Source organism: Lactuca sativa, chromosome 8 (genome assembly GCF_002870075.4).
Source record: "Lactuca sativa cultivar Salinas chromosome 8, Lsat_Salinas_v11, whole genome shotgun sequence".
NCBI lineage: Eukaryota > Viridiplantae > Streptophyta > Magnoliopsida > Asterales > Asteraceae > Lactuca > Lactuca sativa.
Window position 1 is genome coordinate 62389266 of NC_056630.2, and position 21866 is coordinate 62411131.

Consider the following 21866-nt stretch of genomic DNA (forward strand, 5'->3'; position numbering starts at 1 on the left):
TTCACTCATACTATTTTTCGTTTCCAACAAATGAAAACCGTGTCTCTCTAATGCAACATATTACTTATGTCTATACACGATAATCTTCCTAGTTCCTTCTTTCTTACAAACATACACGTTATTTATTTTTTCTGAAAGAGTCGACACACACTCTACTATGATATAAATTATACACATTTGTTTTCACCCTTTTGTCTATTTTAATACATATATATTACACAAACGTAAATATAACATTTCTAATAATAGGCAAACAATAATGATTGATTTTTGCTCAGTTATTGAAAGTGTTAAACGAAAATATCGCTTATCCTTTCTTACATCATCCACGTCAAAAGTCAATACAAGAAGATCTTTGCAGTAAATAAATCCAAAGTACAAGTAATAATGCGTGGAGTGCATCCTTTGAAGCTGAAGTGCTATCAAAAGCCAATTCCTTCATGATACACAGACAACAGGTGTACTATTTCACATCATCGTCTTCCTGGATTCGCCTGAGTTTTTTCCGGCGAGTGTTGGGATGCTCTGTTCGTTTCTGAATAAGTTATCCGGATCAACCGCCGTCTTAACCTTCACCAGTCTTTCAAAATTCCCCATGAAGTACATCAAGCCGTACACCTCGCCTTCACAGTAACTGTCTCCGGTCATCACGCCGATGTCAAGATCCCTGTAATTCAAGTACGCCCCTCTCGGATTCTTTGACACATAAGGCGTCATGAAATCATGCAAAACCAAGCTTTGATTCAAGTACTTTGTCTCCAATTTGGGATCGGCGTCATTCCAGTTGACGGAATACTGGATTTTGAAAATGTTCCCGGCGCGGTGGGGGAATGGAGTTGAGTCCGCCGGAATCTCGTTCATTATCCCGCCGTAGGAGTTGAACACCAAGCTGATTTTACCCAATTCAGCCAGTTTGTTAAATATTAATTTCATCCCAGATTCCGGGATTGGGGTTTGGACGTAATCGGACTTCCGTTTTCCGAACTTTACAGTGTCGGAGTGGCGATCGAGGAGGATCTCCGGCGCCGTCGTGTTGTAATCTAAGTTATCCCAGAAAAGTATGGATTGAATATAACTTACTTCAAAACAATCTTCTTTTTTCAAACCTAATTCCGGGAAGTTTTCGTTCATCAACGCCACTAATCTATCGGAATCACCCAAGAAATGTGCTATAAATGTAGCCCGACCGGTTTTCTCTTTGTTCACAGTTACCGGTTGTAACAGGATTCTGATGTATAAATCATGGTCGATGTTTGGCATAACCATCTGCCATTTATGAACAAGTTCCGGAGCTTTTTCTGCAACCATTCTTTTAAGCCGGAAAACTGTATTAACCTCCGGCACCCGAACTAATTTCACGGTGTAGGATAATATAACACCAAAACTACCGCCGCCTCCGCCACATATCGCCCAGAAAAGATCTTCTCCCATGGATTTCCGATCCAAAACCTGGCCTTTAGCATCCACAATCCGGGCATCAATCACGTGATCCACGGTCAATCCGTATTTACGAAGCAGGGTGCCGTAACCAGCGCCGCTTATATGTCCACCGGCACCGACAGTCGGACAAACTCCGGCGGGAAAGCCATGGACTTTACTCTTTTCGTAAATCCTATAATAAAGCTCTCCCAACAGTGCTCCCGCTCCCACAACCGCAGTTTCATCGGCGATATTAACGTCGATCTGCCGGAAATTGAACATATCGAGTATAATGAAATCGGGATCGGATGAAGTGTAGGAGATTCCTTCGTAGTCATGACCACCGCTGCGAATCTTGATCTGGACACCGAGTTTCTTAGCGCAAAGAACGGCGGCTTGTACTTGGGATTCGGTGGTCGGAGTTATGATAACGGAGGGTTTGGGTGTTGAGGTGTTGTTGAAACGTTGGTTTTTGATGTAAGCTTGGAGGACGGCGGTGTAGGAAGATGAATTCGCGGTGGGGCTGTAGATGAGTTCGGAGAGATCCTCGGCGGAATCCGGTGACTGTGAAGGTAGACATTGAAGAAACGACTGGTAAACTGAATCTGGATCCATGGCTGCGTTGGAAAACGAGAAAAACAGAAGCGCGATCACGAAGGAGAGCATAATCGATGCCTTAATTATTGATTGATGATTATTTTTAGAAGTGGATAAAAAGGGTTGAATATTTTTAGCTCGTCGTCCATGGCGAATGTTAAAAAAACGTGCAAGTTTTTATCTTATTTGAATGGATAAAAATGGTTGGGTTCAAAGTATAAACAAGCTTTCTCATTCTAGTAGTCATTATCTTCTATAGAAGCCTTGCTTTAATAAGACACTCTTAACGAGTAAGGAAACAAAGAAAGCTTGAAAGCTAATTAAAAAAAAAAACATAAAAGAAAATAAAAAATTGTATTGATTGATGACTTATACAAGTGAGCTTACGTGATCATTGTGAGGTCAGAGGTGTGTCTTGCCAAAAATAGAAGGCCGTCTTTGAACTTTGAAGTTTATTTAACGGTGTAAAAGATTGTGAATTTCCGATGTTTTTGATAAGTAGAATGTATTGAAATGTACAATATGTCATGTTGTCTAGAAGAGGAAATGGTATGCTAGGTTTCAATTCTTCTTCCCAACGAGTCCTTTAAGTGCTTGTTCATGTTCATGATCAAAACGTGTGCTAGAAAAAACAAGAAGATTGTCCCCATTTATAAAACACTTTCTAAAATTCAGTTTTATGAATGCACATGTATCACATATATTCATATAATATATGCAGATAGAAATATATATTAACGGAGAAATATATATTAATGAAAAGATCAAAATCTTTCTTAATAAATGAATGTTTTTTTGCCACATGTCAATTTTTCATTAGTTTTGACATTTGTCATTTTGTAGTATTTTTAAAATAAATATTATCCACTTGTCAGTTTTTGGTTTGTTTCAATTTTAAAGTTAAAGTCATATACTTATATATGTAAAGTATTATATGATATTAAATTGCAATAAATACGTTTCTTCTTTTTTTATTTTAAAGTTTTAGATTAAAAAATATTTTTTGTTTAAACTTTAATGTTTAATTTTTTTAAATCAAACATGTGTAATACACAGGTTTCACACCTAATATATTATATATAATAGATACATGTATTCTCGGATGTTTAGGTCACATTAACTTGACATAAGTAGATTACTTCACTATGAATGATATTTGAATGTTAAGAGTAAATTTAAAAAAAAAAAAGGTAATTGTTAACTAATTACATTCGAATCATATATATCAATGAGAGTTCTTAGCCCTAAACATTTCATTTCTAGTCTTTCATATAATTCTTAAGATCATGGAAAAAAATGAAAGCAATTAAAATTGGATTGGAATATTATTATTATTATTAATAATAATAATAATAAAAGTTTATATGCCATCAGAGTCATGACGTGATCGAGTAGAATTGCTCTATGACTCCACCCGATCAAGAGGAGTTGTTTGACATCACAACTCAAGTTAAAACCTCCATTAAACCTCCAAAACTTGTACAATTTGCTTCTAAAAAAATATCTTTAATTCAACTTCTAATGACTTAGGATTATTTGTAAGAGTTCAAAGCTTTTTTATCTTCTAAACACTTAATTAATACATGAATAACATCATTAACATTGGGAATCTTTAAAATTAACTAATTAAGAGATATTTCATTGAATATCTTTTTCAAGCTTCAAAATTCAATAAGTGACTTCAATTTTTTTTCCTTCTTATAAATGCACTTAGACATTTAAATCTAACTTCACATATATAATAATAGCGAAATTAATCCTTACTCAAACATGGTTTAGCTAAATCAACGGATGAATTACCATAGGGTTCTAAAATGGCATTGAAGCTCCATAACTCTATGATTGACTCAAATGACAGATTTATCTCCAATAATTTGTATTAAACTCTGAAATCTAGGTTCACATGTCAATTAACAAAACATCAATCAAGTAGTCAAATTCGAATTTAGATAATCAATTGAGATATTTATAAAACTAAGGTTCAATATACCCACTTAAGCTTCCTTAACCCAAAACTAGCTAGACGAATGGATTTACTTCGACAAATTAGGCCGCATGTAACTAAAATTTATACATCAAAATTTTGAATCATAGAATTTCACTAGTATTTTGTGATTTAAGAAGGTAAGGATGGATCACTCAAGTTAGAACTCTCCAAACATTGAAACAAGGAGTTATAATAGAGATTAAGGTGGGAATTGTTTGGTTCGGAACCGAAAAACCCGAAAATTAAATCGAACCGAAATCGGTTTTAGAATAAACCATATTCAAATTCAGTTTTTGGTTTGGCTTGAGACCAAACGAATTGTGAATTTAGTTTTTGGTTTGAGTTTCGATCTCATGAAGTTTAAATCATACCGAACAAAAAAATGAATTTCATAAAATAATTAATTAAAAATATATTTTATGTTTTATATATTAAATAAAAATATTAATTATAAAGTAAAAATAATTTTAGACAATTTACTAATTTACTAGGGTTTAATGAATTAGTTTTCAGATTTCAAGCTTCAATTCTATTTAAAGTGTTTTTCAGCTTTTCATTGTTTTATTTTTCTGTAATTTTAGTGCAATTTTTACGATTTTTATAGTGCGGTTTTTGTATTTTTAATGTAGTTTTATGCTTTTTATAGTGTAGTTTTTCTTATTTATAGTGCATTTTTTTTTTCTTTTTATAGTGCAGTTTTTCTGCACTTAAAATGTCATTTTTCTATAGTTATGGTGTTGTTTTTTTTACTATAATTACATGACTATTTTTTTTTTCAAATTACTAACCTGTAACATCCTCTTTTCAGGTATTCATTTATGAGATTTAGCTATTTATTTTATTATTTGGCATGGTCACAGCGTGACATTGGGGTGCAACAACGTGACACTCGATGATTGAGGTACGTGCATCCACGTTAGGCCACAGTATAGCAGCCGTTTTGGGACTAAAACCCTAATTTCGGATTGGTGTCCTATTTAAGGGCACTAACTCCAAGGATTGCCTCATTTGGCAGCCTCCACCCTCTGAGATCGAACCCCATCCAACCCTAGCCTCTATTTTTATGTTTTGAGTGCTTGGGCTCCATTTATGTGAAGGTTGAAGGAAGAAGGAGCCCTTAGTGTTGCTTTGTGAGTGTGGTTTCAACTTAGATCCATCATCTTCATCTCATTTCTGACTTATTGAAGGTAAAAAGTCTCTACCTTGCTCATTATTTCTCTAGACCTAGTTCTACGTCCTTTTATGAGCTTTTGGTCCCAAAATCTTCTTGTTCTTGGATTTTGAGTGAACTCTAGAACCCTTGAGTGCGTTGTTAGCTTCTTGACCTTGGGGTTGGTTGGAAAGTTGGCTTGCATAACTTATTGAGTGAGTCCATTCCTTGGTGTTGTCATTAAGAACTTAGAATTTGAGATCTTGTCTTAATAGGATGTCATAATAGATAAAGTTGGAAACTTTATCCATCAAGACCTAGAGGGATTGATTAGTCACGGAGTTCTTGTCGCTCAGACAGACGATAGAGACGGTGACTGAGATCACCATGATGTGTCGCAAGAGGGCCCTGTTCTACCCTAAGTACACATCCTCTGAGCAGGTGCGGATGACCTGATTCTTGAGAATACTCAAGAAGGATATCTGAGAGTTCGTGAAGAACACCAGTATCATACATTTTCTTAGCTGTATACCAATGCCAAGAGGAGAGATCTTGAGTTGGAGACACAAGTGAGAAAGGTTAGGTGGGAACGCAATAGAGAGACAGAAGGCCGGTGCAGTTGTAGCTGACGATTAAGCAGTTTAGGCCCGCTGATTTGAGACCAAGAGGTCAGAGGAGCCGCACTTGTAGCAAGTGTCGTAAGTTTCATTAAGGTCCATGTCGGCCAGGGATGATATGCTATAAGTGTAGCAAAGAGGGACACTTTGCGAGGGATTGTCCATTGGGTCTTCAAGTTTGCTTCAGCTGCAACTAGATGAGCTATGTGAAGGCCATTTGTCCACTACTTACATCAAGGCCAATTCAGACACATGCTCATACGACCCTGCAGATTATTTGTAACGACCCAAAAATCATTACTAAAAATTTCATTTTTAAAACGTTACTTAAAGCACATGCGCCAATCCATAACATAAATCATAACATAAAATCAGAGTGTTAGTTCAAAACATATTCTTATTATCAGAGTAAAACATCCCAAGCTGACTAATCAATGGTGTGTGCCATGCGATCACCCCGAGCTCTTCCCTCCTCTACTGGAAGTACCTGAAACCAAAACTGAAAACTGTAAGCACGAAACTTATTGAGTTTCCCAACCTACCACATACCATACACATATGGCATACTGTAAATATTGGGCCTCGCTCACTACCTCGGGCCTCGCCCGCTACAACAGACCCCGCCTGGCTTCGAGCCCTGCTCGATGTACATATTTGTTTCTCTTAGGCCCTGCCCATTAAACATATACAAACATATAACATATCGCATAACACATAAACTATAACTACTCTACTGCATTCATGTATTAATGCCTCGCCTATCTTGGGCCCCGCCCCTGTCCTGCTACTGATGAGTCATGGAACCCCGTCCACACTCCTGTTGTTAGTGAGATACGGGCCCAAACCACACTCACTTCTTTCCTAACTTGGGCCTTGCCCCTGCTCGGCTACTAATGAGATATGGAACCCCGTTCATACTCTGCCAATGGTGAGTTATGGGACCTCGCCCACACTCACCTCCCTACCAGGAACATACAAATATCACACAGAAAATAAGTATACTCTATCATGCAAACCATTCCTTGGGCACCCGCCCAACACTGGACCTTGGTCCTGAATATCATACTAGCAAATCGTGCCTAGGGCTAAACCCCGGGTCTTCCTACTCATAACTACATGGGCCGATATTGTGGCCGTAGACCCATCCACACAAAGGGAAAACTCACCTTGCACTGTTGTTGTCTTGCTAAAATCCCTCGGCTGTTGTCTGACAAATCCCCGACCTGCTGATCCTTCGGATCTCCGAGCTATCCATACCACAATACACTTAGTCAAATCCAATAATCCATCATAGGGTAGAATGACCACTCTACCACTGGGCCAACCTGATCCATAACTAAGGCCCAACACTAAACAAACTCCCCAAGTCCATTAGTGGCCCAATTTGCTACATTGGGCCTCATCCTAAGCCCGAACATATCCTTGGCCCAAAATAATCTGACTTCTGCTGACCCACTAAGGCCCAAAGGCCCAAAGTCCCAAGCACAACCCACACCGAGGCCCAAAATCACCATAAGCCCACTCTGATGAGTACGCTGGGCGTACTCCCCATGTACGCTAAGCGTACAGGCCAAGTGATGAGTACGTTGGGCGTACCTTCACGTACGCTCGACGTAATTCCCTCTATTAAGACACTTTTCCATTAAGTGCTTATTACTCCATTTCAGAAGCCACAATCACAGATCCTGGTCCATTTCCACGTCTTAATCTATAAAGTCGCTAACTTGGTGACTTGCAATCCACTAAACAAACCTAAACTCAAAAGGTGGCAACCAACTTCCATAACAAAGGCTAGATCTCATGCAATAGCTCATAAGGACCATTAAAATCGAGACTTTATTGCTCAAGGGACATTTTTAGCTCTAAGGGTGGCAATCCCAAGCTTGGAGACAAAGTTACAACATAAAGGTCCAATCTTTGGACCTAGAAGGATCCCAAAACTTCCTACATCTAGATCTAAGCTTTTATAAGGAAAGTTAGAAGCTTTATACCTTCTGGGGCTTGCAAACGGGCTAGAGAACTTGGATCCAAAAGCTCTTCCTCAATCTATGAGACTTCAAGATGATCCCTCCACTCCAAGAACACTAAGATGCACTTAAAATGACATTACAAGCTTCAAGAACACTCAAGAGGATTAGGGTTTATGTGGGAGTTGTCCAGGGGTGAAATGGAGGCTGAGGCTTGGGGCATTATGTTCCTTATATATTGGCAAACCCTAAAAATAGGGTCTCTGGACACTGGACGTACGTTGGGCGTACGCCCCCGTGCACCCGCGACTAAGCGACTTATTACGATGGGCGTAACCCAGCTTATGCTGGGCGTACCCACGCGTCTCGTGGCATGCATGGCTCTACTTGCCATCTTTTCCCATTAAGGGACTATTTATGTCAATATCTTCAAAGTGCCTTAACTCCTCCATTCTAAGTCCATTTTCGACGAACTTTATATCCACGAAAAGGTGGCGAGAATCCCTACGCTTCTAGCAGCATATCTTCCCCCAAAATCTTCTCAAAATAAACTCCCATCCCATAAATGACCAAAACGACCCTAGCTTTTGTTTCTGAAATCCACGAACGAATACTTTTAGATCAGGGTGTTACATTATTGATGGTCGTCTGGGGAAGGCCAAGGCCTAGAAGGACTGGGGAAGAGCTTTTCAACTGATAGTAGATGAGGTCAAGGTGGCGTTGAATGTCGTCAATGGTATATGTTCCTTTATATTTATGTTATTTTACTTTATGAATGCTTATTATTGTGATTTTGTTAGGTATATTTCTTGTGAATTCTATACATGCTTTAATGTCATTCGACTTGGGTGCGAATCAATAATTTGTGTCGATATATTTTAGTAGAGGCTTTAGTGTTCCACGTGAGCCTTTGGATCGACCTTTGAGAGTAGCTATTCCCAACAACGTTCGTAACATCCCGATGATGAAGTATTTCCAAATTATACCCTAAGAATGAAGATTTATTGTGTTTAGCCCTTGTGTATGAGAAATGTTGCAAAATGGCCCATAATGGTATTTTTGTAATATTTGGTCCAAGGTCACGTACATTGGGCGTACCTAGCGTACGCATGGCATATGTGCATGATTCATAAATCTTAATTTGTAGGGTTTGGACCCTATTTAAACATGCTTAAGTCCCTAACGTACCTTCGTTCATCAGCCTCCAACTCACCTTCATCCCCAAACATATCCTAATCCACTCTTGAGCTTTGTGTGTGTGTTTTTGTTACCTTGAAGGAAAGAGGAAGAAATGAAGATCATCTTAGAGGAGTAAGACTCTTTGGATCCAGAATCTCATCACTTGGAGGTAAAAATCTTTGAACTTGATGAAGCTATCCATAGATCTAAGTTAGCCATGAAGTTTGTGTCCTTTTGGTCCCATTAGTTTGGTATTTTGAGTATGATCTACTCCAATCCATTTAAGCTGTCCTTTCAGACGTTTTGAGGTGTTTAGAAGCATAAAAATATAGTCTTGATCATTTCTTCCCTTCCATGCATGAGTTACAAGGTCTTAATGGGTTAAGTAGTTAAGTTTTTTTTTAGTGTTAAGCACTTATTGGCCATGCAATACCATAAAGTTGGAAACTTTATGGTCAAAGACGATATTTGGGGCTTAGATCTGGTTTTGGACGTAAGGACTTGATGTATTAAGCTCTTAATGAAAGATGAGGCTGACCAGGTGCATATGTTGGGGGGGTACCAAATGGTACTCTGCGTATACGCGGTCAAAGCCCCGACTTCTAGGTCAAGAGGGGTACACCCTTCATACAGATGAGTATGCCAAACATACTCGGCTGGGTTGACTCAACTGGTTTGTTGAATTTGACCTTTGACCAAGTTTGACCTAAGGGTAGTTTAGGTATTTTGAGCGGTAATTGATATCGGTCATTATTTGGAGTTTAGGTGACTGGTTGAGTTGTCATAAGGAGTTGTATTCTATTAGATATCTTTTCAGACTGAGAAGTGAGTTTTCCTCACTGTACTCGTGTAACACCCGGAGATTCAAGCTAGTCAATTTAGAGACAATAAGCGTCAAAAATGACTTTTTTATGGAAGATTATTTAGAATGAATAATCTTAACCAAGTTGTAGTATACATTACAAACGTTCTGTACATATAAAGAACGCCGAAATCCGAGTTATAATGAAGAAGTTATGGCACGTCGAAGTTTTACGGCTAAACAGGCACGACACCGTGTAACGTAAAAAGTGAATTTTTGATAAATTACTCTTTAGCATTAGGAATCTAAACGAAAGTCGTAGTATACGTTAAACCGAGAACGTGCATATAATGAACGTCCAAATCTGACTTTGTATGATGAAATTATGATTTTTCTTAGATTTGGCATAATAGTATGCAGCCCGGAATTCGAAGTTTAGATAGATCGATTTTTAGCCAACACAACCTAAATGATAATTGAAGATCTCACTAATAGGATCTCAACAATAAAAGGACAGTTGAAAACGGAGTTTGTATGTAGAAGTTACTAATTTTACACGGTCGGTAAACAGTGTAATCTTCTCATACTGTTAAATTTAAAATCGTCGAGAATTAGATGATGGAGTCAAAAGGAGAGTTGTATATCTTGTCAATACCTATGAGTGGATGTAAATAACGTCAAAAATGGAGCTCGTATGCAAAAGTTACAGAATTTAGAAGTCGGGATGGGCTGATGTGAAGTGGGTGATGTGGCGCGATCCTAGCCATTGCTTCATCCCCACGCCTTGCCACCAGATGGTGACACTTGGCACCCAACTCGACAAGTTGGAGGCTCAAAAATCATCGAGTTGAGCCATTTTCAGCCTATAAATACCATGCGAGGCTCACTCATTTTCCTAACACCTCAACCTTTTTTTTCTCTCTCTCTTTCTCTAACTTCTCTCTAAACGTCCCCCAACCTCTAGTAACTTCTAAGTGCTAGAGGAAAGTGTTGGATTTGGTGTCTAAGCCCATAACTATAACTGGTATGTACTTGACCCAATAGTAACATGGTCCTTTTGGGTTGCCTTCACTGGTGCAATTTGATGGGATGGTTTTATGAGAATAAGGTTATTTACGATTTATTAATATATTATAAGTATAATATATTAATATAGTTATTTAATTAGTATTGTCCAAGAACTAATTTGGAATTAATTTTGTGGTCAAAAGAGACTAATTAAATATGGAGGGGTTGATTATGTAAATCAATGATATTTATAGTATGGGCTACGAGATCCATGATTATGTAAGTGGGCTAAACCAATAATATAACCCATGGATAGTCCATAGAGGTTAAACCCATGGATCATAGGAATGTGGAAAGTCATGGATCATTAGGGTTTGCAAAGTGTAGCCCAAGCACTTGCCATAACTATAAATAGCCCCCTCCATGTACCAAAATCGGTTGCACCAACCATAAAGACAAGTAGCTTATTGTGATAACCCGAAATTTCCATTATGTATAACATATCAAGTCAACAGAAGTTAGAACAGTTGCAGTAAATTTTCAGACTTTTGGTATAAGTTTGAGTATTTCAGGATTTACACTTAAAGAGATATCAGGAGAGAGGATGCACTAGGGTATTGTGCAACTCTGTTATTTCAAAACTCTATGATATTAGAGTTCATTGCTTGAATAAAATATTTTATGCCAAAAACTCCAGGAGTATATATATGTTTCTGAGCCATAATTATTCATTTGTTACATTTCCAACTAGAGAAAAGCCGAATTCTCTCTCAAGGATCTTCGGACTTTCGTCCCAAAACGTGAGTACTTCTATCTAAGTGTGATATAAGGCTTGATATGTGTTTAATACACTCGAAATCATAGGAAACCATCAAGATTTAGGAGTTTACGGCCCAAGAACATCTTGGACCGTAAACCCTTCTTTAAGGGGCAAAGGGTGCCCTAGTCCCTTCCTTGTGCAATAAAACTAGTTTAGACTTGTACCCTAATGTGTTTAGGACTAGAAAACACCCCTAGAACACCAAGAGTAAGGTGTTCACGGCCCAAGAAGTTCTTGGGTCGTGAACTCCAAACAATAGGGCCAAAGTGTGCTTTAAACTCTCCTTAAGCCTTGGACACTAGCCTAGAATCATTCCTAGTTAAGTTAGGGGCTTGAAAACACCAAATACACCTTTTCCATGGGACATTACGGCCGTAATCTCCAAGGGGTTTGGTCCCAGGGCCGTGAACTCCTCAAAGGAGTTAAAGGATGCCCTAAACTCTTCCAAAGACCTTGCCATTAAGTAGAAATGCTTCTTAGGGTCTTATAGAGCCTCAAACATCAAATGGTCATGTAAGTATGAGATTAAGGCTATAGACTCATGAGTTTACGACCGTAAACTCATTTGTTGGTGACATTAGGGCCGTGAACTCCATTAGGGAGTTTTCCTTGAACCATATACACACTAGCTTGTCCCTACAACAGTTAGATGCAATCCTAGAGGCTAATAACACTTGATAAAGGTGTTTAGCATGTCCTAGGGTGTCTTGACTTTGTTAATTAGTTGTTTAAAGACTAATTTGATACATATATGTGTTATTATATGTTAACTAGGATCATAGAGTGTGTTCAAGACTTCACTTGACACCTAGCAATCCTACATCTTCAGTTCATCCGTACCACTCACTACAAGTGAGTTCATACCCCTTAATCAATGTTTTAAATGTTTTTATGTAACAACTCAAATTTTTCAAACAAATTTTTCATTTTTAAAACATAATATTTTCCATTAAAAACAAGGCATAAATAGTTTAATTATTCAATCAATACAATTATTCAAACTCCCAAGATCCTAAGACAATCTTCAGTGTGTATCGATCATGCCGGCGCCTTCCCACGGTCCTCGCTAGTACCTGAAATACATACATACACAACAACTGTAAGCATAAATGCTTAGTGAGTTCCCCAATATACACTTACACACATACGCCTTTCCAGGCCCTGACCTTCTGGTCCTCAATACAACGCCTTCCGGCCCATAACATAATCGCCTTCCGGCCCATAACATATTGCCTTCCGGCCCACACATCATACATAGCACATATAACAATTAACTTACCACATACAGCATACATATCACATAACATATTCGACCTTCCGGTCACACAGTCAAACCCTTCCGGGTACAGTATAGTGAGAAGACTCACCTCGTAAGTGCTGAAAGCTAGCAACTCCTGAAATCACTCGCGCACAAACCAACGAGCTACAACCCTCCTATAACATTACATAACTCATTAACACTCACATCATCTAAGTGTGACTATCCCTAAGAAGTCAGACTTAGGTCAACTCTGGTCAACGGTCAACGGTCAACTCGACTGGACTCGGCGAGTACCATGGCGACTCGGCGAGTCTAGTCGTCCTCACAAATTCCTGAATATTCCTTTTCTACTCGTCGAGTATTCCTCTTGACTCGACGAGGTCCTCGTGGAAGAATCGCGGGGCCACCCCGACTCCACTCGCCGAGTCTGATGAACAACTCGGCGAGTCCCAGCAAATCTTCAAGCTACTCGCCGAGTCTGAAGAACAACTCGGCGAGTCCATGCCATGCAGACGAGTAACTGCTTCCTGAGATAGGTCTCGTCCCGAAGTACACATGCATGGGACCTTCTGGACCTCTAAAGGTCCTAATACAAGACTATAGTCGTGGGGTAACAAGGCATTACTTCATCAAATCACTAAATGGGTTCTATAAACCCTAATTTCATAAATACATCAAAATAACAGATTTGGTCCGAGTATTACCTGAAAACGCACTCTCTGTGTCCCCCAAATCTCAGGACTCAATCCTCCTTGATATTCCTTTAGCCAAATCCCTCTTCTTCTTGCCTAACCAATTCTTCCAAGTTCCAAAGCTTTCTCCCTTGCTCTAGGCGTCCACAGCGATTAGGGTTCCTCTCAATTGACCAAAAGACTGAAAATGACGGCCTAAGAGGCGTTAAATACGACCCAAACTGAACGGTTAGGGTTTCTGCTGAACAGCGTCGACTCGCCGAGTCCATATCTGGACTCGTCGAGTCCAGTCGCGGACCCGCGACCAAGTCCGCGATCCTACTCGGCGAGTCTAGGCTCCAACTCGCCGAGTCCCCTCTTAAATCACCCCAAAAACATAATTTTAATAATACCTGAGATTCCGGGCTGTTACATTTTAAATGTTTTATGGGGGGGGGGGGGTACAAGTAGAATCATGCTAGTTATTATATCAATCACATGTGATTAATAAGCAGCATTCAAATGATTTACTACTCATTAGTTGTTTTACCAAACAGTTTTCTTCACATGATTTTCATAAACGTTTTATATGTTTAAAACTCCTTATTAAACTGTTCATTTTACACTATATGTTTCATTTCAAACTCATTTACAATTGTGTTTCAAACAAATGTTTCTTTATACTTAAATTGTTTTATCAAACAAGTACTTTCAACCCGTTTTATAGGCTGACATCAAGTCGACCTTTTCTTAGATAAGAATCATGTTCAAAGGTTTTACAAAACTTATTATATGCTTTTATATTGTCAATTGCATGCCTATATATGTATAGTTATGTAAGTAATGTTTAAAGGACTTAGGAAGGCTATCCGCCTTATTTCCTTTTCGCCGTTGAGATGTGGTCTGGTGGGGTATCGGGTATCCGTCCGAAGGTCATTTAAATATTAGTTATATATCATGTGTACATATATAGTCATAAAGGTCCTTCCAGTTCATTTTGGGTAGCAAGGGTGTACTTCCATGTTCATTCGTACCAGTTACATTACTAGTAAGCTACCATAGGGGTAGTTCAGGAAGATACTAGAACTATTACTAGAACGCGAAATCATAACACGAGTCAGTTCATTCATGAGTCTATACATGCTAGATAGAGAGAGAACACACATTACAGCTAGTACACACAATACATTACTATACATGCTAGATAGAGAGAGAACATACGTTACAGCTAGCACACGCAGAACATTACAGTACATTACTATACATGCTAGACAGAGAAAGAGTACACTTTACAGTTAGCACATTCATTTCATGTACATTCATGCAGTTATGTGAACCATTAAACGGGTCATGGCACTACCTGCCATGAACGTTTTTGTATCCAGAATCTCCTTAATTGGGGAGCGTATGAGTTTGCGTATAGATCTATACTGGATTGACTATCCTACACCTTGTTGCTCGCTAAAGTGGGACTTGCAAGTCTAAGGGGTGCCAAATGTCATTTCTTACGGCGTCTTACATCGTCGTTTTACTAGAGTCGGTAGCAGAATACAGGTCGATCACATGTTACTTTAAATTACAATAGATTTAAGGTAGTTAGTACAGTGGTAGTTCGATACTACACCATAGTACTATTTCATTTTCCCATTACATTCACTTCGTGAACATTCACACGATGCACGGTAATGTAGAAGCTATATTTTTGGTTAATGATAGTCAAATTTGGGAAAATACACACTCTTACAGGAGACACACATAGATACTAGATGCCTTGATAGAAGGCTACTCTCAGTGGGAAGCACAGGGCTTTCTAGGATGTTCAAAACGTTTTCATACTTACAGTTCATATACATACAAATACTCACATACAAATTAAGACACTAAAATACTTATGATCTCACCAGCTTTAAAGCTGATACTCTCTTTCAAAATAACTTGTATCCTCAGGTCAACAGTAGACAGGTACAGATGCAAGGTTTAGAGAAGATGGAGCTTGTTCAAGACTCATCTTTCATTTTGTTTTATACCTTAGTGTCTATTATAATTTGACAGAACACACTTGCATTAAAACTTTATTATTAATGCAATTAATGATGTTGTTGCTTGTTTACTACTTTTCATTGTTGTGATACTGTACATGACGTCCTCCGCCCCAGAACGTTTCCGCCGTTCATGGTTTTGGGGTGTGACAAATTGGTATCAGAGCATTGTTTATAGTGAATTGAGTATATCAACCCATAAAAGATATACAGACTATAAATACAATGGGATTAAAAATACTCTGACCAAGAGTTTATACTTTAAATAATAAAATATTTAATTAAGTATACGTGCCTGCATTCATACTAAAATCAGTGTCACTAGGACAGTACAAAAGAATTACGATTGTTGGGCAACACAGGTGGACTTAGAGACATATAGTCAAAACTGGGAAGATATAGCCTGATCAACTATATTATCCGAGGGTTGACTAGCATGTGCCTAAGTGTAGTTGTGTGGTTGCAACAAGTCTAAAATCTTACCAACAATACTAGAATGAGAACAGAAGAACATAACATTAAACTTAAAATACTATAGGGGTATTTGGTGTTACTATAAGTACTTTATACTTGAGAACTAAAACGGGATCTTCATTACTAAGTTAATAGTTGCTAAGTGTCTCACCTTTCAATACTTTAATTCCAAATAAAACCCTAGAGCTTTAAAAAGTTAAAATTCTACCCTTATACTATTATAATATTAAATTTTAATACTTATATATATGTGTAAAACAAGTCAGTCTTACCGTTAGTAGGCCTCATTCACGAAGTCGGTCTATAAGGGGGGTATAAGGTTACTGCCTATAAAATGGCAGTTTAATGGGTGTCCACTCTCACCCACCGCTTCCTTGACTGGTGGAGGGTCGTTAGCCGAACGGGTAGGATAGGACATTAATTCTCCTTCACTAAAAGTATAATGATAAAAAATAAAGTAACTAAACTTTTATTAAATTCCCAACCTTAGTTACTTTAGAAAAATGTGAAAATGGTGCTAACCCATGAAATTGCACTTTGCATCTTGTTAAGTCGTTAGTGGAGCGTGTGTGGTTAGCCCACACATTGATTAGGTGATCTGTAACATTGGGTGTACCAAGCTAATTTGCATGGTTATCCACACCTTGTTTGTGATCCTCGGCATCCCAGTCACAAACTTGAAGGGCACACTCAAGATTTAAACATGCCATTGAAAAGTTCAATGAATCTCAAAGATCTAGAAGTTTCAAACCAGTTAAAACTTAATAATCTATTTCGTTTTTCATGGTAGAAATTGGTAAATCATCATTTACCTACCTTCAAATATTTTACAATTGGATTACGACATCCCTCTTTGCAATTGTAAAATATTATGTTGGGTTCTAGTCTTAATATTTCGTTTTGGGTGTTATATTAAGGACTTAAATCAACTAACTTGAATTTCTCCCTTGTAGATGTGTAGTTCAGACAACTATGGTCTTCCCGAATCTTTTGGAAAAAGCTTTCCACATGAAGATGATATTCCACAATATCGTGCTTCACTTCCTCCACCTCCTCCAATTATTCTCCTTAACCCACAAGTTCAAAGACTTGAAAAGTTCAAGGTCACTCAAGCCCTACTTGCAATGAAACATCAAGATGGAAGGTCTGTGTGTACTCACGTCTTGGAGATGAAGTCACACATTGATAGGATGAGAGTATTGGGTGTCGTTGTCTCGAGGAAGTTGGCTGTTGACTGGGTTCTTCAATCACTTCTTGAGTCATATAGTGAGTTCATTAAATATTACTATATGACAGATCACGACATGACCCTTATCGATCTTACCTATTTGCTAATTGCGGCTAAATCAACAATGATTTTGGCGCACTGGTAAAGTAAACTTGATTGGAAGATCTACTCCCCAAACTTCCATGAACATTGAAAATAGAAACATTGGAAGTCCACAAAAGTTTTCTCTTTCCAATGGAAAGGGATCAGCCATGGTCAAGTCAATTGACCAAAAGGTAAAGAGACAGGCTAAGTCTGAGATAGTCCCATGTACTATTCCCAAAGAGTCCATATGTTTTTGTTGCCAAGAGAAGGGGCATTGGTTGCGAAGCTACCCAGACTACCTGAAAGATCTAAGAGAAGGTAAAGTAAAAAAAGTTTGACTCTGCTTCAGGTAAGTCTACTTTCTAACTCTATTAAGTTCCTATCTGTAGATTCTTAATACATGATGTGATAAGATTGCATTTTGATGTTTTATAAGATTAAGGGAAGCTTAAAGGAAAAGCATGCAGAGTCTGATCGCGAAGAGATGGATTTCGATCGCATGGTTCGATGATCGTATTTTGAGCTGCTGCTTAGGAGTTATAATAGATTGCTTGGAAATTAGTAATAGCATAGTTTTCATTTGTAATTGCATTGTAAGGAAAAATATTCCGCATTTTATAAATAAATAAAATGTTGTTTTTTTATCTTATTTTATATCTCCTTGCAATGACATTTATGAAAAATTGATGTTTATATATATATATATTATAGCAATATGGATTTGATTCTTTCATTTGTGGTAGTGTCTAAATTTACCAAATAAGGAAAGATTCTCATCACCCAAGATTTCAATTGGACAGAAACTTGGAATCATGCAACTTGTATTGTATGATGAATGAGAACTTTCATCTTTGGTAAATTAAGACTAATTCCTTGTTCACATGTATATGTGAGTCAAGTGAAGGACTAGGGGATCTGGTACACTTGGTTTTACACTGGCCCAGGTCCATCACAAAGAACGATAAGACTATTCGTCATGATTTACTGAAGCTTAGTAAATATAGTTATGCTTACAAGATTAAGTATAATTTTGAATCATTGGAAAAGTTTCAATGTATAGCAGGACGAATAAGAAGAATCAAATTAGGGAGAAAGATAAAAGTTTCTCCAATCTGAAAGGATGGGAGAGTACTTGAGTATCGTGTTTTATAATCATCTTAATGATTATGTAAACCGTATCACAATTGATCCTCTAAGGACATCTTAGTGCACTCGTATGAATAAGAAGAGGAATCGGAAAACTGTTGAAATGGTTAAATCAATTAAGGTGAATCATACTTCATTCCAAAATAAAATCTTAGTGATTGTGACTTAAATGACATATCTTAAGAAGGTTTATAACACTCATCAAATGTAGAGTAAATGTTTCTTACATTTCAAATTGGTAAGTTGTGATGTCTTGGTAAGGACAAAGATCAACTAAGACCAATTGTGTGAAGTGTTATTCTTGATAAGAAATTGCACTAACCCTTGAATATTTGGTTGTCAAGGAATGTTTCTTGACAAATAGAATCCTATATTTCAAGAGGTCAGTGGGAGTCTTAAAGATCTTGACAAGTTTCAAGAACTGATCAAAAATAAACCTATTGTTAATCACTAGAACACGACTTGAGGTTTGTAACCTATCGTGTTGACATATTCTTGTTTTTGTGCCCATTCCAGTTAAAGTTGACTATGCATGTGAGTTCTATGAGTTCTCAATTGTTTTCATATAGCAAAACACCCTGGTCAGTGAAAGTTCATTGATCAGTAAGAGTGATCTGTTGAACAACTTGGAAGACATGGTAGGCCCTTGTGCTGCTAAGAGGCAAGAAATTAAGATTGAGTAAGTTCAGTCCATATGAGGTAGATTTTATCACTAACCTTGTTTTGTGATTATGGTTATGGCAAATTCACACGGATAGGAATACATACACCATAAGATCTAAGTGTCATAAGGTTTCTCTCCAATTCATGAAAATGATTGTGAGGAAATGTTTTCACCGAGTAGATTTAAGAGTTAGCAATTGTGATATTTGCATTCTCAATTTCGTTTATGATTACGACATCCCTCTTCATAGTTCGAATTGTGAGAAATGGAAAATAAAGTTTGGACATTCGGAACTTATTGTTATAGGTTCTGAAATAGTTTAGATACACATATGAGCTTTCTAATAAAAGGTGTGTAAGCTTAGATAAAGGCTTATCGAAGCATCTCGTGTCAGAAATCTGAACTTTGGTATGAAAGTCAATAAGTATTGATTTCTAGAAGTCCAACTCATTTCTGAGTACACGTCGAAGCTAGTGGGAGCATAAATGTTATAATGGTTATGCTAGTGGGAGCATAATTATTATGTTAAATGTTGCAAGTTAGCAATGTCAATTATAGAAAAAAAACAAAGTTTTCAATTCGCAAAGTTGTAGGGCTGAAAAGTCGTTTTGCTATAATTAAGGGCGATCCAATCCATAACTCCAATCAGATCCTCCTTTCCAGTGAAGGTCGATGGTTTGCAAGTCAGAAAATCCTTATACTTGCATCCCATACAATCATTCCTTCTTTCCTAGTTGTTTTGCCTAACTATCGGTGGTTTGGCTTGACCAACGGATCCACTGAAGTTTCCTCCTTCTGAGTGCCCTTCATTCAATTCGGGCTCTTCTACTTGAATTGACAGTTCTTCACGATTCTGTTGAAGCAACCACCTAGTCTCCTCCATCTGAAGATCCAACATTGCTTGAATCATCATTTGTACACCAGCCATTGTTATCGGCTCAGGTGTTGCTGCTATGACAGGTATTTGCTCAATCACTGGTGGTTGATTCCTGTTTTCGTCAGCATTTGCAACTCCACTCCTCGTTTTCACCATTTTTGATCTATACACCGAATAAAGTGAAATTAGATCCTCATTCACGATAGATATTCAAATCATCCTTATCACTCCGAAACGTTTACATGCTAGTTCTAAATTCATAGACGTACGCTTAGAATCCTACACACATAAGGTTTCCAGATCCGGTCGGCAACAGACCATAGATCCGAACAAATAATATCATATATGGAAAACATATAACATTTAGCACATAAAAGCATTTTAGGCAATTTTCCTAAAATAAACTAGTGCTCGTGTCTAAAATATAACAGACACACATCTCACAATTTCACTTAGCATTCTAAGTTTAAGTCTAGAAATCCTACAAATTCCTAGTTCGCTTAAACTAATGCTCTGATACCAACTGTGACATCCCAAAATCACGGCCAGAAAAGACCGATTTAATTTATGTTTTTAAAATGATTTCAGAGTAATCATTTGATTTAAAGAGTTGCGGAATTCGTTCCCAAAACAAAATATGATAAACTAAGATTTACCAAAGCATTTCTTAAAGAAATGTATTTTTCATTATATTACAATACTTGGGATGTCATGTTCCGATAAGTAGACCAAAAGCATAAACATTTCAATACAGACCTTACAACAGTTATTTACAACAACAGGTCTATAATCCAAAAATAACTTGAGAAGTCATCCAACTTATGCTCTGGCGCCACTACCTGTAATACAAAGAAACTGAGCAGGTCAGGCTTGGGAGCCTGGTGAGCATATAGGGTTTTCAACCCACAATAAATAATTATATTTAATTCCACCAACCAACAATAACCCAATTACCCATTCCCGTTATTCTCACTTTACGTCCCTAAGACAACTAACATAAGGGACCTAGTCTAAGAATATTTCATTGGGGTGACAACACATGCTTCGGGGGTTCCTCAGCAATATAAGTCAAATAAGGCAACCATGAGGGCGATGGAGTACAGTGAATGAACACCCAAGTTTATTAACACCTACAGGTGGCGAGCCTGCTAGCGTTCCACAGGACTGTCTAGAAAAGTCTGTGGCCGTCATCTAAACTCCGCTAGATGACTAAATCAAAAACATCGAGGCCTCTCATCTTTTTATCACAAGACAAATATCTACCCATGTTCTACCCAATATTTTAGTAATAAAATATACATTTTTATACATAGTTTAAAACCTGTATAGTATGTTCATTCAAAACACATTTTAGATAAGAGATTAGACACATACACATAACATGTATTTTATAGAGAATAAATCATATCCATGAGATAGAAGAAAGTAAGTATACATTCACACATATAACAACAAAATATACACATAACACGTATTTCGTATAAAATACTTCATAATTATGTGTTTAGAAGAAAGTAACTACACACTCACTTGATCAGAAGATGATCAGACAACACTACGGCTTGTAGAAGTAGTATTCTTTGGTAGATCTGGAAGATCTTCACAAAAGCCGGACTCCTCGCGGGCAGAGCTTCGGCTCGTAAACTCTTTTCTTCTCGGGATCTTCGGGCTTCGGGACTCGCTTCGGGTCTCGGTATGATACCGGGGCTTCGGGATATTTCTTACACGTACATCGAGGTAAAACGGGAGAGAGGAGAGAAAATAGCAACCCTAAACGGCTGGCCCTTCAAATCTATTTATAGGGCAAAATCGGCCCTTGCCACGTCGTGGGATTGATCTTCACTGCATGCGTCATCACAAGTTGCGTCTGGGGGAC

General features: G+C 37.8%; 1 protein-coding gene across 1 annotated transcript; it reads right to left on the reverse strand.

Moving 5' to 3' along the window:
• Positions 1-214: 214 nt before the first annotated feature.
• On the reverse strand, positions 215-2265 carry LOC111911284 (berberine bridge enzyme-like 21). Its single transcript, XM_023907089.3, has one exon. It carries the CDS (start codon positions 2083-2085, stop codon positions 469-471), a length of 1617 nt encoding a protein of 538 aa, XP_023762857.1. The 5' UTR covers positions 2086-2265; the 3' UTR covers positions 215-468.
• Between the last annotated feature and the right edge of the window lie 19601 nt (positions 2266-21866).